At 67.6% G+C, this 19,265-nt stretch overlaps 1 protein-coding gene across 1 annotated transcript; it reads right to left on the bottom strand.

Annotated features, from left to right (window-relative positions):
- Positions 1 to 1,973: 1,973 nt before the first annotated feature.
- On the bottom strand, positions 1,974 to 17,920 carry SLC5A6 (solute carrier family 5 member 6). Its single transcript, XM_065401112.1, has 15 exons — positions 17,588 to 17,920; positions 17,072 to 17,137; positions 16,191 to 16,242; positions 15,287 to 15,354; positions 14,419 to 14,573; positions 13,917 to 14,057; positions 13,479 to 13,608; positions 12,691 to 12,779; positions 12,456 to 12,568; positions 11,050 to 11,117; positions 9,823 to 9,909; positions 9,286 to 9,473; positions 7,903 to 8,006; positions 6,741 to 6,862; positions 1,974 to 2,138 (listed from the first exon to the last, which is right to left on the bottom strand). The coding sequence occupies exons 1-15, from the start codon at positions 17,915 to 17,917 to the stop codon at positions 1,974 to 1,976; spliced, it is 1,878 nt and encodes a 625-aa protein (XP_065257184.1). The 5' UTR covers positions 17,918 to 17,920.
- Between the last annotated feature and the right edge of the window lie 1,345 nt (positions 17,921 to 19,265).

Raw genomic sequence — 19,265 nt, 5'->3', positions numbered from 1 at the left:
CAGCCAGGGTCCCGCCTGCCGGAGCTGGGCCCAGCCCTGGTCGCCCCGTGCCAGGAACACCCCCTAGTGGCTGCAGCTGCCTCCCTGGCCCGCGGGCTGGTGCGTGGGCAGCAATTCTGGCAGATGCCCGTGGCTCGGGGGTGCCCCAGGCCTGAGCGCCCACGCTGGGGGCCAGAGCTGCCCCATCCTGCCCAGCCCCCGCTGGGTCTTGGGCCGGGGGAAGGTGTCCCTTTCCCTGCAGGCGGGTGGGGAGGGGGCTCCGCAGAGCAGGGCCCAGACACCACACAGCAGCGTAATCGCAGAGAATCACTTTACTGAGACAACAGCCCCCGGTGCTGGGGGCAAGAGACAATTAACGAACAATTAGAACAACTCATTGAACAGAATCAGGGAAGGGCCCCAGGGGGCAGGGATGGGGGGGCTGTGAGTGGGGGCACTGGCTGTGGGGGGCTGCAAGCAGGGGGCAGGGATGGGGTGGGGAGGTCTGAGAACAGGGGGCACTGGCAGTGGGCTGTGAGCAGGGGGACCTGGCTGTGGGGGGGCTGGGAGCAGCAGGGAGGGAGCAGGGATGGGGTGGGGGGTCTGAGAACAGGGGGACTGGCTGGGGGGGGGGCTGCAAGTGCAGGACATTGGCTGTGGGGGGGCTGCGAGCAGGGGGCACCATTGCAAATTGTAGCTGTGGCCCTGCGTACCCCCACAGGCATGCCCCAGCCCTAGCCCCCTGCCTGGGGCAACTGGGAGCAGCCAGCAGCCTGTGCTGGCCCCTCCACGTGGCTGCACGCGTCAGAACCAATCTGCTCCCCAGCACAGTCACTGACCCCCAGGGTAATGTGGGGGGGCACAGGCCGGGCTCTGCACCAAGGCGGTGCAGCACCAGGACTCCGAGCCCGGCTAACGGCCCAGGTGACAAGGGCAGCCCCGCAGCCCCCAGGAATGCAGCTGGTCCATCATCTCCACCTGCAACTGGAGCAGGGGCCTGATCAAACTACAGTTCCCAGCATGCAGTGCAGCGCCTGGCATGGTGCAAACGGGGCACCGGGGGCCACCACACCCTGTGAGGCTGCAGTGCAGAATCCCACGGCCAGAGCGGGAGGTGCTGCCCCGGGCTGGGCCCACTCAGCCTCATGCCAGTGCCCCAAAGGGGCAGGCTCCCAGCCTCGCTCCCCCGTCATGAGCCGACCTGAGCCCAGGGGTCAGGGCCCGACGGCAGGGAAAGGCACATGGCCCCCGCCAGGTGGGGCCGGGGCAGAGTCTGTTAGGAGCAGGGCCCATCTCAGCGCTGGGGCACGGAGCGGGCCAGTGGGAGGCTGAGGGACAGGGCCCTTGGCTCCAGGGGCAGACAGTCCAGACCTCAGGAAATGAGGGGGGGTCCAGGGGTCCTGCAGACACCCCCTCCGCCCCCCATGGGCAGGGACGGCCTGCGCAGGGATGGACGGACGGACCGACTGCAGGGATTAGTGCACCTAGAAACGAGGGCCTGATCCCGGGCACCTGGCCCCACGCGGCGGGAGGCCGGCTGGTCCCCTCACAGCATCACCCAGTGCATCAGTGCAAGGCCCAGCTCAGGGCCTGGGAACCAGTGGGGTCTCACCCCGCCCCCAGGCTTGGCACATCACAGCAGTTAATCCTGTGCCACTCAGGGCATGTGTGGGCAAGTGGCCAGCAAGGCAGGGCTAGCCCAGTTCCAGGCTGGGGCCTGACCCCATCAGCTGGGCTCCGGTAGTGCAGGGTGGGCGCCAGCCAGCCTAGGGGGTCATTTGGTGCTTTGTGGCCTGAGTGTGCGTGGAGCCCAGAGCCACGGGCAGGGAGCAGGTAGGGGGGCCAGGAACCCGCCCCAGAGGGGAGCAGCCCCCTCGCGATGTGCGCGCTCAGCGGGGCCGTTCCCAGGCCGAGGCCGGTGCTCCCAGAGGGGCCTTTGTGTTCCACCCCCAGCGGCCGGACACCAGCTCCCGCTCTGCCGCCTGGGGCCCCGCTCAGAGCGACGTCTCCTGCAGGATGTAGGTGTGAGCGCCCTCCGCCCTGGCAAAGCCCTCGCCCTCCGCCTCCTCCGCAGGGGCCAGGCCCCCGATGGGGCCATTCAGCATTCCATTGCTGGTCTTCTCCGGGGCCTGGGGCGCCGGCTCCACGCAGCTCCCGTCCTGCGCGGGGAAAGACGAGGGTGAGAGGGGGACTGGGGTCTTTCCCCGCTGGCAGGCACTGGCTCCTAGCTGGTCCAGGGGTCAGGAAATAGGCCATGGGGCTGGCCCCACGGACCTGCTCCCTCTACCCCTGCCAGCCACCAGCTGCCTTTGCTCCCAGTGTTCAGGACAGGCCCTGCTCGAGGTCTGGACTTGGGCCAAGTCCTGGAGCTGCTACTGCCTGGAACAGCCAACGCCTCCCTTCCTCCTTCCAACCCGCGGCCGCTTGCCCACCCTGCAGGGCCCCACCCTGAGCCGCCGGCTCTAGCCCAGCGGTTAAAGCTCCCAGGCCCGAGCCAGCTCAGAGAGCAGCAAGCCCCGGCTGGCTTCCTGGAGCGAACATCCCGGCCCCGGCCCAAGCTGCATTGGGGCGAGGCCCTGGGATGGACCCCGCCCTAGAGGTGCTGATGGATGGCTCCCGTCTGTCAGCGGACAGAGGCCAGACACCCATTCTTGTCCTGCGTCCCCCCGGCAGCGCTCGACCTGCTGCCCAGGGCATGCTTGGCTGGCCTGAGCGAGGTGGACGGGTCCAAGGGAATGCGCTGAAGTGGGCTGAGTCCTTGCTGGAGGGACGCATCCAACGAGCAGCGCTGGGAACGGCCCCGGATGTGTGCCACAATGACCACGTCTCCCTCGGGCCCTTCTCAAAGCCACCTGCAGCCGCTAGGTGAGCCGGTCAGACGCCGGGGCCGCAGCGCCACCCCCCCGTCTGCCCTTCGCCATGTTCCAGCCCCCACAACCACCGAGATGGCCCCAGGCCTGGAGAACAGCTGGCTCCAGCGGTCCCAAGCCAGGCTGAGGCCAGCTGGCCCCAGGGCCATCTCCATGGGTGAGGGTCAGGTCAGTCCCCGGCCTGGGAGATGGCTGGATTCCTCGCTGAGCTCTCACACAGCAGCACCCGGCAGTGACGCCGACGACCATCTCCGGCTGGCTCGGAGCCCGGCCCCATCCCAGCAGTAACGCCGGGGCCCTAAGCAATCCCAGTGCCGGAAGGCAAGGGGCTCCCCCGGATCAGCTGAGGAGACCAGCTCCATGTACCCAGCTCACTGTAGCGCTAACCTGTTGTGACGAACTGGGACTGTTCTTAATGTGGTCTTTGAATGCTGACAGGGGAGTGTTGGCTGGGAAGGCAGGGGAGTGTGGCTAGGATGGTCTGCATTGGGGGATGGGAGACTGGCCGTGAGGGAGAATACCTGAGCATGTAACGTGAGAACCCAGGAAGGGGTTAGAGGCCAGGTGACACCTTGGCCCAGGAAACTGAACAAAGGCTGGGGAGAGAGTCTTCAGAGCTGGCTGGTGGAAGGGCTGGGAGGCAGACGGGGCTCTGACCCCCCAAGGGGGCTGTGGTGCCCTGGGACCCCAAGATGGACCTACCTGAGGGGGGTCCTGTTGTCTGTGCCTGCAAGACCTGTCTTGGACTGTGTTCCTGTCGTCTAAATAAACCTTCTGCTTTACTGGCTGGCTGAGAGTCATGGTGAATCGCAGGAAGCCGGGGGTGCAGGGCCTTGGGTCCCCCCACACTCCGTGACACCTGTATCTACCAGGTGTCATGTGGTATGTCACCAGGCAACTGTCTTGCTGGTCATTCATGTTCTTGCGTGATGTACGTGCGGTGTGTAGTAAGAGTTACGGATACACGCTGGAATTACACTAACGGGTGTTTAAACCAGGCACGTCAGGGGAGTTGGTAAACAGGTCTGCCCTAGACAAAGGAAGGCGTCTTTGCTTCTATGCCCAGCCCAGGGTCAAGCAGAGACAATGCAGGTCCATTTACGTGTCAGGCAAACGAAGCCCCAAGCTACCACCTGGGGCAGGAGAAAGCTTCCAGCAGGGAAGAGAAACTTTATCTGGGCTATAAAGACAGGGGGTCTGAACCTCACGTGCTAAGCAATTGGATCACCTGATTGTGTCCAACATTTCTGGGTTATAACCATGTATGGAGTGAGGTGTTCAGTGAAGGCCTGGCACACGCTGGTGATTAACAGCACCACCAAATGTCTGCACGGCCGTGACACTCCATCAGGAACTATGGGACATTGCGCTTCACAGAGTGTCCTAGCAAAGGAGAAACAGGTCCTTCCCCGCCAGCAGGGAACGTCACCGCTGTCCCCGTCTCCTACGTCCGTTAAGCGTGGCGGAGTCACAACCTGGAAGCCCCATTTCCAAGCAGGGGATGGGAAGCCCACAGGAAGGGAAAAACATCCAGCCAATCGGCCTCTGGAAACAAGGTCATTGGCCTTCGGGAGACATCGGCAAAGCCAGCTGCCATCTGTGACACCCGGCACTAGGCAGGTGCAAGGGAACAGGGCTCTGGCAAGCCGAGAAAGGTGGGTCCTTCAAGCCGGGGGGGGGGGGGGGTGAAGTCTCTGCAAACTGAATGTAGGTGAGGAACCTGTGTAGGCAAAGAGCTTTCACCAAAAGAAACCAGCCCCTTGCGCGTCTGCGGAGAGCCAGCCAGCCATGGCTGGGAAGGAGAAATCCACCTTGAACAAAGCCCAGGTCACTGGAAAGTGTCTTTGGTTGTGTTTTACTGGTCGCTATCCGTCTCCATTCCTTACGTACCCTGATGGCTACTTTGTGACTCGTTTGTTTATTTGTACGATAAACCAGCTCCGGGCGGTGCGGGAAGGGCAGGGTGACAAGATGTGATCTGCTTTGGTCTCTCTAAAGGAGCAAGGAGCCGTATTATTGCTCTGAGTGGGCAGGAGAGGGCTGGGCACTGCAGGGCACATGGTTTTATGGACATTCAGGACTGGGAGTGTGTCGGGGGCTGGGATGAAGTGGGACATTTCTTAGTGTTTTGCATGAACCCTGTGTGTGCCTCAGTTTCCCTGTGTGCTGCATGCGTAATGAGGGGATGGAAGGGGGGGTTGCAGAGGACCAGGTGTGACCTTGTCTAGCAGCCGGGACCCCAGACACAGCCTGGAGCTTGGGGACCCAGTGACTAGTGCCCGGGAGGCCCAGCCCAGCTTGGGAGACAGATGGTTACGGCCAGTGGGAGGACAACGGGCTGAGGAGAGAGAGGCCGGGGGACCTGCCCAGCCAGTTCCAGCCGGGGCGGGACAAAGGCCGGAAGAGAGAGGGTGCAGGCAGCCTGTTTACCTGGGACGGAGGACACAGGACAGATGAGGGGCTGGTGGGGGAGGGGATATTGGGTGGTTGGCTGGAAGGAGGGGGCGGGGTGGGATGGGGCTGGGCTGGGGACAAAAAGCGGCCTGGGCCCATCGGGACGGGACAGACCCAGCTGGCCGGGGCTGAGACTGGCCAGGCCCGAGGGCCCTGAGAACTGCCTGGGCTGGGTCCAGATGCTCAACAAACCACCTGTGTGGCTGGCTGAGTCACTGCAGGCTGGAGATCGGGGGGCGTTGCTCCCTCTGGGGGGAGGCCCTGGGGGCCCAGAGCGAGTGGGCTCCCTGAGGGGGCCCACGGCAGAGCCAGGCGTGCTGGGGGCCCAGAGGTGCGTTGCCGGGACGGGGTGGGGCAGAGGGCCTAGCCCCAGAGACCGACGGGGGGGCCTGTCGCACTGAAGGGGTTCTATGAGTCAACAGCGTGCCCTTGTTGCCAAGAAGGCTAACGGCATTCTGGGCTGTATAAGTAGGGGCATTGCCAGCAGATCGAGGGACGTGATCGTTCCCCTCTATTCGACAAAGCCCTGGCTGGGATGATTTAGTTGGGGATTGGTCCTGCTTTGAGCAGGGGGTGGGACTAGATACCTCCTGAGGTCCCTTCCGACCCTGATATTCTATGATTCTCCCCGGGACTGTACGGAGCCCAGAGCCGGGGACTGTCTGGGACAGGGCCCCCTGGCCTGTGGAAGCGAGTGGGGCTCCAGCCAGGGTGCTGGGGAGTGAGCATGTGGGGCGCACACACTCGGGGCGTGACCGGCGGGCTGGGAGCTACCGGACACAGGGCGAGCGGTGCCAGCCCCCAGTGCTGTGACCTGCCTCCGGGCTGAACGCACCCCACCCCCTCCATGGCTAGGAGACCCCGCCCCACTTCTACACCCCCCATCTGCATCACGGCAACGCGACACACCTGGGCAGGGAGCCCTGGGCACTGCGGGGACTCCAGCCAGCCCAGCCTCTGCAGCACGTCTCCTCCACAGCCAGGCTCCTGCCAGCACATCCCACCTGCCCACCGGCATCAGGCCAGGTTCAAGGTCTCGGCCCTTCCCTCTGGGGCGCCCCAGGGCCTGGGCCCAGCGGATCTCGGAGCCGAAAGCTCCAGGGTGGGGATGGAGGTCGACAGCTCTGTCCTCAGGCCCTCACCAGGGCCAGGCTCGCCTGGGTGGGAGACGGAGCTGCCACGGGGCCTAGTCTGGATGAAACAAGGACCAGCCGAGCCCCCCCGGCCGTGCCCAGCTCCAGGCCTGCGGAGCTGACCGGCCCCCTGCTGGCGCGCCCAGCCCCCCCGAGAGCAGTCCCGCGACAGGGGCTGTGCCCGGCGACGACGGGGGCTCGGGCGGGAACCGTATGGAATAACGTGGGGGCGCGTCGCCGGGCAGGGATGGTAACTGGGGTCCCGGCCTGCCCTGCCGCACTCACAGGGCCCCCAGCCACTCACCTCAGCGGAGCAGCCCACCCCACAGCTCAGCCGTTCCCGATACCTCTGGGGCAGGCAGCAGAGCAGCCGGGGCAGCACGGGGTAGATGGTGCGAGGGTTGACGGTCGCTCCCTTGGTGGGACCTGCCAGGGCGAGGGACAGAGCACAGGGGCTTACACGGGCCCCTGCGCCCCTCAGACTGTCCTGCTCCTGGTGCCAGGCCAGGCCCTACGTCCCCACTTCAGCCTGCCCTTCCCCAGGCCCAGAGCGCAGAGACCCCCGATGCCAGGGGAGGCAGGGTTGGGTCTATTCTCTCCTTCCCTGCCCTCCCCTGGGGCAACCCAGCCTGGACCGGCCACGGCCAGGAGCCCGCAGCCACACGGCACCCACGGCTGTGCCTGGGGCAGGCCGCAGCCCCTGGCCTCAGGACAGACGCCCCCCAAGGGCAGCGCTGCATGCTGGGCCGTAGCCTCTGCTCTCCGGTCATGGGCATCCAGCCCCCAGCCTAACAGGGAGCCTGGGGGGCCCCAAACCGGAGCTCCTGCCCGCAGCCACGAGCCCTTTATTCCCCCACCCCTGAGCCCCTCCCTCCCTCCCTCCCGCCCCCACACAGCCGAGAGTGGGATTTTCTGTCCTGTCCCTGACCTACGGGCCTGGCCGCGACCCGCCGGGCTCAGGGCTGCCAGCCTGTGGGGGCTGCTCTTGGGTAGGAGACAGGAGGTGGGGGCGCAGCACCGCCGAAGGCTAGGACCAGCTAGACCCGCGACCAGGCAGACAGTGGGAGCCCAGGACAGACCCATGGACAGTGGGAAGCTCCGGCAGGCAGGGATCTGGTTCCTGGAGCAGGCTGGCTCTAGCAGCCCTGGCGTCGGCCAGCAGGGACTTAACCCCGACTTCCCTGGGCCAAGCCAAGGGCCCCCCACGAGAGCTGCTCTGGGGGAAAGGCTGCCTGGTGTCCCTGCAGGCACTGGCGGACGCAGGGGTCCCTGCAGAGTGGCCGAGTCTCTCCCGGGCGTCTGGCTCAGCGGGACTTGCTGGGCAGGGCGACGGGCTGAGGCAGGAGCCCTCCCATTGCGGGACTGGCACACCAGGGCCTGCTTAGAACTGGGGGGTAGCCAGATCCTCTGGATCCATGAGAACCTCTCACCCCCCCATGCACAGCCAGGAGCCCCCCCGCACGTACCCGTGAGCAGGCTGACCAGCAGGCCCACCAGGATGACGGTGGTGGAGTTGTGGGCGCTGTACCACATGTACGACAGGCTGTAGAATTTCTGGAGCCCCGAGAGGCTGTGGGGGGAACAGCCGGGTTAGGGGGCAGCTGGGGACCTGGCACCCACACAGGCTCCAGCCGCCACTGGACGTCTCTGCTCCCTCGGCGGGCCCAGGGCCCCGCATGCCTCCGTCTGCAGCCCGGCAGGAGGTTAACGCCTCTTCACCCCTTCGAGGGATGCTCCTTTGGTCTCCCAGCAGCCTCCAGCGGGGGCCCAGCAGCCTCCCCTGTGCCTGGCAGGCACCGGAGCCCTGTCCCCAGCCCCCTCCCCCGGCGGAGCCCAGTCCCCAGCCCCCTCCCCCGGCAGAGCCCAGTCCCCAGCCCCCTCCCCCCGCGAAGCCCTGTCCCCTGCCCCCTCCCCCCGCGGAGCCCTGTCCCCAGCCCCCTCCCCCCGCGAAGCCCTGTCCCCTGCCCCCTCCCCCCGCGGAGCCCAGTCCCCAGCCCCCTCCCCCCGCGGAGCCCAGTCCCCTGCCCCCTCCCCCCGGCAGAGCCCAGTCCCCAGCCCCCTCCCCCCGCAGAGCCCAGTCCCCAGCCCCCTCCCCCCGCAGAGCCCAGTCCCCAGCCCCCTCCCCCGGCGGAGCCCAGTCCCCAGCCCCCTCCCCCGGCGGAGCCCTGTCCCCAGCCCCCTCCCCCGGCGGAGCCCAGTCCCCTGCCCCCTCCCCCCGGCAGAGCCCAGTCCCCAGCCCCCTCCCCCCGCAGAGCCGTCCCCAGCCCCCTCCCCCCGGCGGAGCCCAGTCCCCTGCCCCCTCCCCCCGGCGGAGCCCAGTCCCCAGCCCCCTCCCCCCGCAGAGCCGTCCCCAGCCCCCTCCCCCGGCAGAGCCCAGTCCCCAGCCCCCTCCCCCCGCGGAGCCCAGTCCCCAGCCCCCTCCCCCGGCAGAGCCCAGTCCCCAGCCCCCTCCCCCGGCGGAGCCCAGTCCCCAGCCCCCTCCCCCCGCGGAGCCCAGTCCCCAGCCCCCTCCCCCCGCGGAGGCCTGTCCCCAGCCCCCTCCCCCCGCGGAGCCCTGTCCCCAGCCCCCTCCCCCCGCGGAGGCCAGTCCCCAGCCCCCTCCCCCCGCGGAGCCCTGTCCCCAGCCCCCTCCCCCCGCGGAGCCCTGTCCCCAGCCCCCTCCCCCCGCGGAGCCCTGTCCCCAGCCCCCTCCCCCCGCGGAGGCCAGTCCCCAGCACCCTCCCCCCGCAGAGCCAAGTCCCCAGCCCCCTCCCCCCGCGGAGCCCAGTCCCCAGCACCCTCCCCCGTGGCCAAGATGCTCAGGGAAGGGCTGGGGCCAGACCCCCCCGCAGCAGGGCTCCCCCACTCACCGCTTTGGGGCCGGGGTCGAGGTCAGCAGGGTGGTGGCGATGGCCGTGCTCAGGTTGCTGGCCTGCGGGAAGTCGGTGACGTTGGACAGCGGCGGGGCCGAGGGGGCCGCCCGCAGGTTGGACACCAGGCTCCCAATGCCGATCCAGAAGGCCATGGCCAGCCCGGCTGCCAGCCCAGCGATCGCACCCTGCACACGGGGACAGCAGTCAGGGGCGGCCCGTGCAGCTCCGGGGACCTCCCTGACCCCGAGGGGCTGCTCCACCCCGCTGGGGAGGCACTGAGACCCCTGCCCAGCCGGTGGAGGGGCCATGCCCCAGCTGAATCCAGCTCCCTGCTGGGCGCGGCCTCAGTTTCCCCCGTGCTGTGTCGACTGCAGCGGAGCTCAGCGATTCACAGCGGCCGGGGCCTGGCCAGTACCGGGCCTGCTGCGCCCCCCCGCCCCAGCCAGACCCGAAGGGGATGGGAGCAGACACAGGCCCAGCCCGGGGCTGGGGCCGCAGATGCTAGGGAGGGGCCCAGGCGGGAGGGACACTCACGGTGGGATTGGCACACGGGCAGAACATTCCTAGGCAGAAGAGTCCCAGCAGCGGGCCGCCCACCATGCCGAAGATGCTGATGGCAGCCTGTGGGGAGACAGCGCGTCACCCCTGCAGCCAGGGCCCAGCCCCGGGACAGAGGGGCTCCCTGCCGCAGGCTGGGACACAGAGAGGGGGAGACATGTACTAGCAACAAGCCCCTTTGGGCACTGCTGGGCGTTCAGAGGCAGAGGCCAAGGGACAGGGAAGTGCTGGGACCGTTACACAAGGCACGGTGAGCTGGGGGCGTCTCCGCTGGAAGCAATGGAGGAGGAGAGACCTGGGTGTATGGGTCCATCACGGGGTGACTATGAGCCGCCAGTGTGATGCAGCCGTGATAAAGGCTAACGCAGTCCTAGGGTGCGTCAGGCGGGGGATTTCCCGGAGAGATGGGGACGTGCTAGTATCATTAAACCAGGCACTGGTGAGCCCTGGGCTGGAACACGCGAGCAGGGCTGCTCTGCCGCGGGTAAGAAAGATGAACTCAGACTGGAAGAGGTGCAGAGAAGGGCGACGAGGCTGATCGGAGGAACGGAGAACCTGCCTTACGAGAGGAGACTCAACGAACTCGGCTTGTTTAGCCTGACCAGACGCAGGCCGAGGGGAGATCGATCGCTCTCTCTAAATCCATCCCAGGGATAAACACCAGGCTGGGGGGGGAGTTATTGAAGCTAAGCGCCCATGTGGACACAAGAACACGTGGCTAGAACCTGGCCATCAACAGGTTTAGACTTGAATTTAGAGGAAGGTTTCTCACCACCAGAGGAGTGAAGTTCTGGAGCAGCCGCCCAAGGGGAGCAGTGGGGGCAAAACCCCGAACTGGCTTCCAGGCTGAGCGTGATCAGTTTATGGAGGGGATGGTGTGATGGGGCTGCCAACGATGGCATGGAGCTGATCTGCGACCGCTAGCAGCAAATACTCCCAGCGGCCGGTGATGGGACACTGCAGAGAATTCTTTCCCAGCTGTCTGGCTGGTGGGTCTCACCCACATGCCCAGAGTCTGACTGATCCCGGATTTGGGGCTTGGAAGGAATTTTCCCCGGGTCAGGTTGGCAGAGACCCGGGGGTGGGGGGGGGGGTTCGCCTCCCTCTGCAGCCTGGGGCCCGGGTCACTCGCTGGTTTGAACTAGTGTGAATGGTGGAGTCTCTGTCACGTGAAGTCATGACCCTGGGGTGGTCATGTCCTACCTGCAGCATGGGGCCCATCATGGAGGAGAGGTAGGCCATCCCCAGGCAGAGCAGGCCATAACTGAGAGCTGGGGAGGAGAAGGGGGTTAGAAGCTGCAGCATCACTCAATACAACCACCTGCCCCTGGGCAGGGCACAGCCAGGAGCCTGGGGCAGCAGGGGCTGCGGGTCGGGAGTGAGGGGCACCGGCAGACCTCAGTGGGGAGCAGGGCTGGGCTAGCAGGGGCTGCGGATCGGGAGTGAGGGGCACCGGCAGAGCTCAGTGGGGAGCAGGGCTGGGCTAGCAGGGGCTGTGGATCGGGAGTGAGGGGCACCGGCAGAGCTGGGGGGGGGCAGGGCTGGGCTAGCAGGGGCTGCGGGTCGGGAGTAAGGGGCACCGGCAGAGCTCAGTGGGGAGCAGGGCTGGGCTAGCAGGGGCTGTGGATTGGGAGTGAGGGGCACCGGCAGAGCTGGGGGGGGGCAGGGCTGGGCTAGCAGGGGCTGCGGATCGGGAGTGAGGGGCACCGGCAGAGCTCAGTGGGGAGCAGGGCTGGGCTAGCAGGGGCTGTGGATCGGGAGTGAGGGGCACCAGCAGAGCTCAGTGGGGAGCAGGGCTGGGCTAGCAGGGGCTGCGGATCGGGAGTGAGAGGCACCGGCAGAGCTGGGGGGGGGCAGGGCTGGGCTAGCAGGGGCTGTGGATTGGGAGTGAGGGGCACCGGCAGAGCTGGGGGGGGGCAGGGCTGGGCTAGCAGGGGCTGCGGATCGGGAGTGAGGGGCACCGGCAGAGCTCAGTGGGGAGCAGGGCTGGGCTAGCAGGGCTGTGGATCGGGAGTGAGGGGCACCAGCAGAGCTCAGTGGGGAGCAGGGCTGGGCTAGCAGGGGCTGCGGATCGGGAGTGAGAGGCACCGGCAGAGCTGGGGGGGGGGCAGGGCTGGGCTAGCAGGGGCTGTGGATCGGGAGTGAGGGGCACCGGCAGAGCTGGGGGGGGGCAGGGCTGGGCTAGCAGGGGCTGTGGATCGGGAGTGAGGGGCACCGGCAGAGCTGGGGGGGGGCAGGGCTGGGCTAGCAGGGGCTGCGGGTCGGGAGTAAGGGGCACCGGCAGAGCTCAGTGGGGAGCAGGGCTGGGCTAGCAGGGGCTGTGGATTGGGAGTGAGGGGCACCGGCAGAGCTGGGGGGGGCAGGGCTGGGCTAGCAGGGGGCTGCGGGTCAGGACTAGAGGGCACTGGCAGAGCTGGGGCTGGGGAAGCAGCCCCAGATGGGGAAGAGCTCCCACAGATCTGCCTGCCCGGGGCTGGCTCGGGGTCTCTCTTTGCATGGCCACTGGGACCTGGCAGTGGATCAGGGGCTGGGAGGACGCCCCTCCCCCCCGGGAGCGTGGCACAGACCCCCCAGCAGGGAGCCGCGTGGCCTGCAGGAGCATGACTCACCCAGCAGCTTGGAGAGCAGCGTGGCACGGGACTCCCGCAGGCCGGGGAAGTAGGGGTGGATCAGGTCCTCCATGGTCACCGTGGCCAGGGAGTTGAAGGCCGAGGAAATTGTGCTGGAAGGCAGAGAGAGGAGCTGGGGTCGGATGGGAGGGGCCTGCTCCCGTCACACCCAGCCCGGACACAGGGGACTCTCAGCACCTGGGCGCTGGGCACTGCCCGGGCACAGGGCACTCACCTCAGGGAGCCGCTGAAGAGGCAGGCGACGAAGAGGCCGGGCAGGCCGGGCAGGTCCTTCAGGACGTCCATGACGAAGTACAGAACCAGCTGCAGAACATAAGAACGGCCATACTGGGTCAGACCAAAGGTCCATCCAGCCCAGTATCCTGTCTACCAACAGTGGCCAATGCCAGGTGCCCCAGAGGGAGTGAACCTAACAGGCAATGATCAAGTGATCTCTCTCCTGCCGTCCATCTCCACCCTCTGACAAACAGAGGCTAGGGACACCATTCCTTACCCATCCTGGCTAATAGCCATTCACGGACTTAACCTCCTGCAAAGGCAGGAAGCTGGTCAGGGTGCCGGCCGGCCGGGGGAGGGGAGAGGGCACGGGAGGTCAGGGCGCTGGCCAGGGGAGGGGAGGTCAGGGCACCGATTCGCTGAGGGGGGCGAGAGGCCAGGGGCACCCAGGGGAAGGGACAGCATGTGAAAACAATCAGCAGCCGTCGCTAGCAGCGTCACCATCACTCAGAGCTGCCATCGTTGGGTTTCAGAGTTAACGCCCCGGGGCTGCATGGTGCCGTTCCCCTGCCCAGAGCCAGCGTTGCAGGCTCTCTGCTGACTCAGGCAGGCATCAGGCGGCTGGGAAGGTTTCCCTTCTAGCAGCGAGCCCATGGGAGCAAGGCCGAGGGGCCGTCTCCGAGCGAGGAAGAAAGCTGCCCAGAGCTCTCGCAGTCGGGAATCCCCAGGAGGGGGGCCCTGGCTTTCGGGTGAGGGGGTCGATCCCGGGCCCAGCCCGGCACTCACCTGGTCGGAGGAGGCCTGGCTCTGGGCTGCCGTGAGCGGATGCTCCTGGTAATAGGCAAACATGACCAGGCCCGTGAGGCAGCTGAGGCACAACACCACCTGCTGGCAGGGGAAGACGGCGTAGCAGGAGCTGCGAGGGACGAGGGGGTGTTACAGGGCGCGTGCAGCAGGAACCCTTGGGACCAGTTCTCCAGAGCCCCTCGCCAGCAGGAGCCGGGCCCAGCGCTCCCCGGGAAGGGCAGGCTGTAGGGGCCAGAGGGAGCTATGAAGGCCTTGGCTGTTGGGGTCCCTGCCCCACTGGAGCCGGGGGGCCCGTGCAGAGCACCTCCCAGCTGCCCAGGGCCCAACAGGGCTGGCCAAGCCGCCCGCTCCTGCCCAGGCCCCTGGCGGGACTCTGCCCAGCTGCGCACCATGGCTCCCCCTGCCCCCCATACTCACAGCACGGCCTCCCGCTCGGTGCGGGAGCTGAGGTAGCGCTGCACCTGGGCCTGGTTCACGCCATACAGCGACAGCATCATGAAGACGCCCCCGACGGCCAGGGTCCAGAAGGTGTGACGCTCAAAGGGGTCAGGGTTGAGGCTGCAGCGAGACACAGACGGGCAAGTGCTGGAATCTGAGCTTGTGGGGCTGGGAGTGAGGGGTCCCGGCCCCCACAGAGCACTCGGGGCTGGGAGCACGGTGCGGCTGCCCCCCACGGCTCCCTGCTCTGCTCTATGGGACCGTTTCTCCTGCCCAAAGCAGGGCCTGCGTCAGGCCGTGGCTTGTCTAGCGCCCCCCGGGCCTTCCCTGACCCGCAGCGCAGGCAGGTCCCACGGGAGTGGGCTGGGTTCTCCCCACCACCCCCTTAACCAGGGCTGAGCGGGCACGGGATGGGGCACCAGGCAGACGTTACAGGGTGTGACAGCCGGGGGGCCCGCGGGGTCTCCACGGTTCCACTTACTCGATTCCAGAGATCTTCCCCTGATCAGCCGCCAGCTGCCAGACCCGCCCCATGCCGCCCACCTTGACGGTGCCCACCACGATGACGGCCAGCTGCCCTGCGAACATCACCAGCGTCTGGAAGACGTCGGTCCATATGACGGCCTTCAGCCCACCCTGCGGAAGGAACGGGGCCCACAGCAGAGCCTGAGCGCAGGCCAGGAGCGCGGGGGCCACCCTGCATCAGCCCCACCCAGCAGGGGCCAGTCCCAGAGCTCCGGGGGCGGGGCAGTGAGCCCCCAGCACACCTGGGGTGGGGGAGAACCCTCGACACAGAGGGGCAGGGCACCAACACCAGGTTGGGGGCAGACATGGGGCGTCACCAGAGGGCAGGGGGGAAGTGAGAGGGAGGGGGTCAGGGTGACTCTCTGGAGACACTCCAAAGCAGGGAGACGGGTCCGGCTGGGGGCAGGGCTGGGGGCTGCTCCCCGGCAGGGCGAGGGGGGCAGGGGCAGGCCGAGGGGGCAGGGCTGGGGGCTGCTCCCCGGCAGGGTGAGGGGGGCAGGGGCAGGCCGAGGGGGCAGGAGTGGGGGCTGCTCCCCGGCAGGGAGAGGGGAAAGGGCTGGATGCCCCATCCCTGGGGTGTTCAGAGGCAGCCCTGCCCCGGGCACACAGGGAGCTGCCTAGCTGGGACCCCAAGGGGTCTCTCCGTCACCCCTCTGCCTGCTGGTGCTTCCTGCCCCGGGCCAGGCTGGGCGCCGACAGACCCTGGGCCATGGGGAACGCGTGTCCGCTCCGGTCTCACCTCCCAGCCCCCGCCCCGCCTCTCCCAGGGTTCCCAGAGCAGCCCCCGGCGCCCCCACCCTGCATGGGCGGGAGCCAGCGCTTACCAGGGTGGTGTACAGGGTGCAGACCAGGCCCATGGTCAGCACCGCCCCCCAGAGGTCAAACTGAGTCACTGCAAGCAAAACACCAGCCATCAGGAAAGGGTGGGGGCCAGACAGCCAGTGCCCCAGAGACCCCAGTCCTGGGCCTGGCCCCCCAGCCTGCTGCCCCCACTCACGCCGGGCACGCTGGGGAGGGAACAGCCCCCGCCCGCCTGGGAACGGGCCTCCCCTCACAGCGAGAGGCGCGTGAGCCGCATGGCGCGGCCGCACCTCGCCCCTGCTGGGGGTGGGGGAGGTGTTGTGCCCCCATAGCTCCTCGCCAGGCCCCTGGAGGAACAGTAACGAGCCACCTGGGCCTGGCACACGGAGCTCCGGCCTTGGGCCACCGCAGTGCCGGGCCGGGCGTTACGTGTTCAGAGCCACAGGCGCTTGGCAGGGGATGCAGCCCGGGTCCGAGCCATGGTCCAGATGTGAGAACCCCCCCAGGGGCAGGTGCGGAGTCACCTGTTCTCCCCCCCCCCCTCCCCAAGGGGCTGCTCCTGGGCTCTGATAACTAGAGACGGGATGAAACGCCAAAGCAGGAGGTTTAATCTCCCTGCCAGACAGCATCAGGCTCACCAGCCTAGCGCTGGATATTCCGTGAGCCAGAGAAACGTCCCATCCCGCTGTGAATCTCGCTAAAATCTTGAGCTCAGTGACACACAGTGGCAGTGAGTTCCACAGGCTATGGGCACCTTGGGTGAAAACCTCTTTCCTCTCATCAATGTCACTGAACGTCCCCTTGTTCCTGTGTTAGAAGAGCTGCTCCCAATATCCCTCAGCCACTGCCTTCGGTACGTCTATCCTGCGCCCCCCTCTGTTCATCCCTCCCGTCCCCGGGCTCAGGACCCCGCCCTCCCTGCGTTACCTGCATTGAGAGCCAGCGCAGGTGCATAGAGAACGACCCCCATGTAAATCACCTGCAGGGGAGAGAAGCAGCAGCAGTTACGGTGCCCAGGTGGCCTGAGCCAGCCAGAGAGACACGGAACAGAGGCAGCCAGCCCCACTGCAGAGCCAGGGCCCAGCGGGACCACGCAGTGCCCCCCACCAGCCGGCGCAGGGCCCGGCGGGACCAGGCAGTGCCCCCCACCAGCCGGCGCAGGGCCCGGCGGGACCAGGCTGATGGAGGGTGGGAAGAATTCAACACCCAGGAAGCGCAAGGATTAGCAGCACTCCTCAGAGCCGGGCGTGGGGCAGGGTGATGTGGGGCAGGCCCCCTCCTGTCCCACCTGCTGAGAGGCCCCTGCCAGCCCGGCCCTGGCCAAGAGGCTCCCTGTGCTGGGGGTTTCTCCTGGAGGCCCCAGGCGGGACGTGCTGGGTGAGACCACGGCCCAGGGCGGCTCTCTGAGGGTGAAACGCTTGCGCCCGCGCTGCCTGCGCCCAGGGACCCCGAGGGGCCGCTGTCCCTCCCACCCCAATGGGAACCGACCCGAGCACACGGCCACGGGGGCTCTGGCCGAGACACTGAGCTCCAGCCCCAAGCGCCTGCCCGTCCCGTCCCGTCCCGGGGGCTCCCGCGTGCGCACTCAGCCCCGGCAGGCCTCGCGGGCGTCTGGGCAGAGCCGGGGTGACCAGCTGCAGCTCCCAGCATGCCGTGCGCCTGGGATGGGAGATCTCTGACCCCACTGCGCGCTGGGGCCTGTAGTGCAGCCTGCCCCATATCGGCCCCCTCACCCCCCAGCAGAGCCCAGCCACCCATCCGTGCCGGGGGCCCAGAGCGGAGCCGGGGGGCCAGAGAGACGCGCTCACCATCTGGAAGATGAAGGTCACGGTGCCACACACACGCACAGCCTTGTTAAAGCGCAGCTCCAGGTACTACCGGGGGAGAAGGGAGAGGCAAGCGGGTGAGCAGGGGGGGCTGCATGGGGGAGGGGGGGCTGCATGGGGGGGCAGACAGGCTTTGTGTACAGGGCTCGCTTCTGCCCCCTTCTGGGCCCACGATGCCCGATCCTGCTCCGGCACCCTACAGCCCACGAGTCAGTCCGTGAATTGGCTGGTGATGCCCATCACTGGCCCATTTCCCTGCCCCCCTCCTGTCCCCTCACCAGCCCATCACCCTGCCCCCAACCTGCCCCCTCACCAGCCCATCACCCTGCCCCCAACCTGCCCCCTCACCAGCCCATCATCCTGTCCCCGACCTAGCCCATCTAGGCCCCCACCTGCCTTCTCACCCTGCCCTCCACCTGCTCCATCACCCAGCCCATCCACCGTCCTGCCCCATGGCCCTGCCCACCCATGGCTCTGTCCTGCCCGCCGGGCGGTCACCTCATAGGTGCTGGTGAGGTGGAGGCGGTAGAAGACAGGGATGAAGACATGCGCCGGGATCAGGAGGCCCAGGAAGTAGCAGCAGCCCAAGAACCAGTACTCGGTGCCGAAGCGGTAGATCTCGGCCGGCACGCCCAGGATGGCCACGGCTGACTGGAAGGTGGCCAGCAAGGACAGGGCCACGGGCAGGAAGCTCATGCTGCGGTTGGCCAGCAGGAACTCCTGCACCGTGCGCTGCCGGCCGCCGCTCAGTGCGTAGAACAGCCCGATGGCGGAGGAGAGCACCAGCAGCAGCACGAAGACGGTGTAATCCGCCACCGTGAACGCCATGGCAACGCTGCCGGCCGGCCGGCCGCGCTACAGCCTCCTGCGCCCGCCGGCTCTGCCCAGGCCGGCCATGCCAGCTGTGCTGGCCCCGCGCTCGGCTCTACCCGCCCCGGGCCATGCAGGGGCTGCGCCAGCACCACTCACCAGCACCCCGCACCTCCGGCACGCGCCTCGGTCCCAGCCACCATCGCGCACAGCCGCCGAGCTGGAAGAGAAGAGAGGGGTTGGTGAGCAGCGAGGGGGGGCAGCTCCTACTGACTCTGCCCCGGCCCCAGTGCCAGGGGCTGGCACGGCACACGGGGAGGGGTCACATGCCACAGCCCAGCCAGCTGCGACAAGGTGCCCTCGGCCCAGGGCTGCCCCCTCACCCACTTCCCACGGGCAAGCAGCCAGCGAGGAGATAGCGCAGCAAGGACCTTCGCTCCGCTCCGACTAATCTCAGCCCGTCTCAAGGCCCCGACTGCTCCGGGCTGGGCTGGGCTGGGCTGGGCACCCTGCATGGATGGCGGGGGCAGAGGAATGTCGGATTAACCATTTCACGGCGGCTGAGCCGGGCCTCTCCCTCCCATCCCCTCAGCGGGGAGCTGACACCCGCCCAGATTTCACCTCTGCAGCCCCACTGGCGGTAGCTCCTTGGGGCATTTCCAGGGCACTGGGCTTGTGCCTAACCTGCCCCCTCCTCAAGGGCGGCGCTGTGAGGCCACATCTCATCACGACTCTCCTCGGGCCGCAGCCGCCCCAGCCCTGCGACGCCGGCCTGAACCTCGCCGGCGCCACAGGCACCAGGGAAACGCTGCCAAAAAACACAGGCAGCACGGCTGCAATAACAGCCCTGCCCCGCAGCTACAGCACGTGGCAAACCTGCTAATCCCAGAGCCCCACCCATTCCCCTCCCAGAGCCAGGGAGAGAACCCAGGAGTCCTGGCTCCCAGCCCCCTGCTCCAACCACTAAACCCCACTCCCCTCCCAGTGCCAGGGAGAGAACCAGGAGTCCGGGCTCCCAGCCCCCCTGTTCTAACCCACCGACCCTCTCCCAGGCTCTGGGAGGGGAGGGGGTCTGGTGGGTTAGAAACCAGGAGTCTGGGCTCCCAGCCCCACTCCCTGACCTATCAGACCCCACTCCCCTCCCAGAACCCAGGAGTCCTGGCTTCCAGCTCCCTTGCTCTGTGAACCCTCTGCCACCTTGTGTAGCATGCCCCAGAGCAGGGATGGCATGGCATGGCACGGGCCTCACCCCCAGGTCCTGCTCTGGGCCCCTGGCTGGTCCCTCTGCTGACCCCCCACGAGCTGCTGCCTGGCCCCTCACTACAGAGCCCCCAAAGCCATCACCACGGCCAGGCTCCAGGGGTGT

Source organism: Emys orbicularis, chromosome 3, assembly GCF_028017835.1.
Source record: "Emys orbicularis isolate rEmyOrb1 chromosome 3, rEmyOrb1.hap1, whole genome shotgun sequence".
Lineage (NCBI taxonomy): Eukaryota > Metazoa > Chordata > Testudines > Emydidae > Emys > Emys orbicularis.
Note: the sequence above shows the minus strand (reverse complement) of the source record. Positions and strands in the feature narration are given on the sequence as shown.

Coding starts and splice junctions, on each gene's coding strand:
- SLC5A6 (XM_065401112.1), bottom strand. CDS start 17,917: ATGGCGTTCACGGTGGCGGATTACACCGTCTTCGTGCTGCTGCTGGTG. Junction 14,058..14,418: donor GGGAAGATCTCTGGAATCGA/GTAAGTGGAACC, acceptor GTCTCGCTGCAG/CCTCAACCCTGACCCCTTTG. Junction 12,780..13,478: donor GCCAGGCCTCCTCCGACCAG/GTGAGTGCCGGG, acceptor TATGTTCTGCAG/CTGGTTCTGTACTTCGTCAT.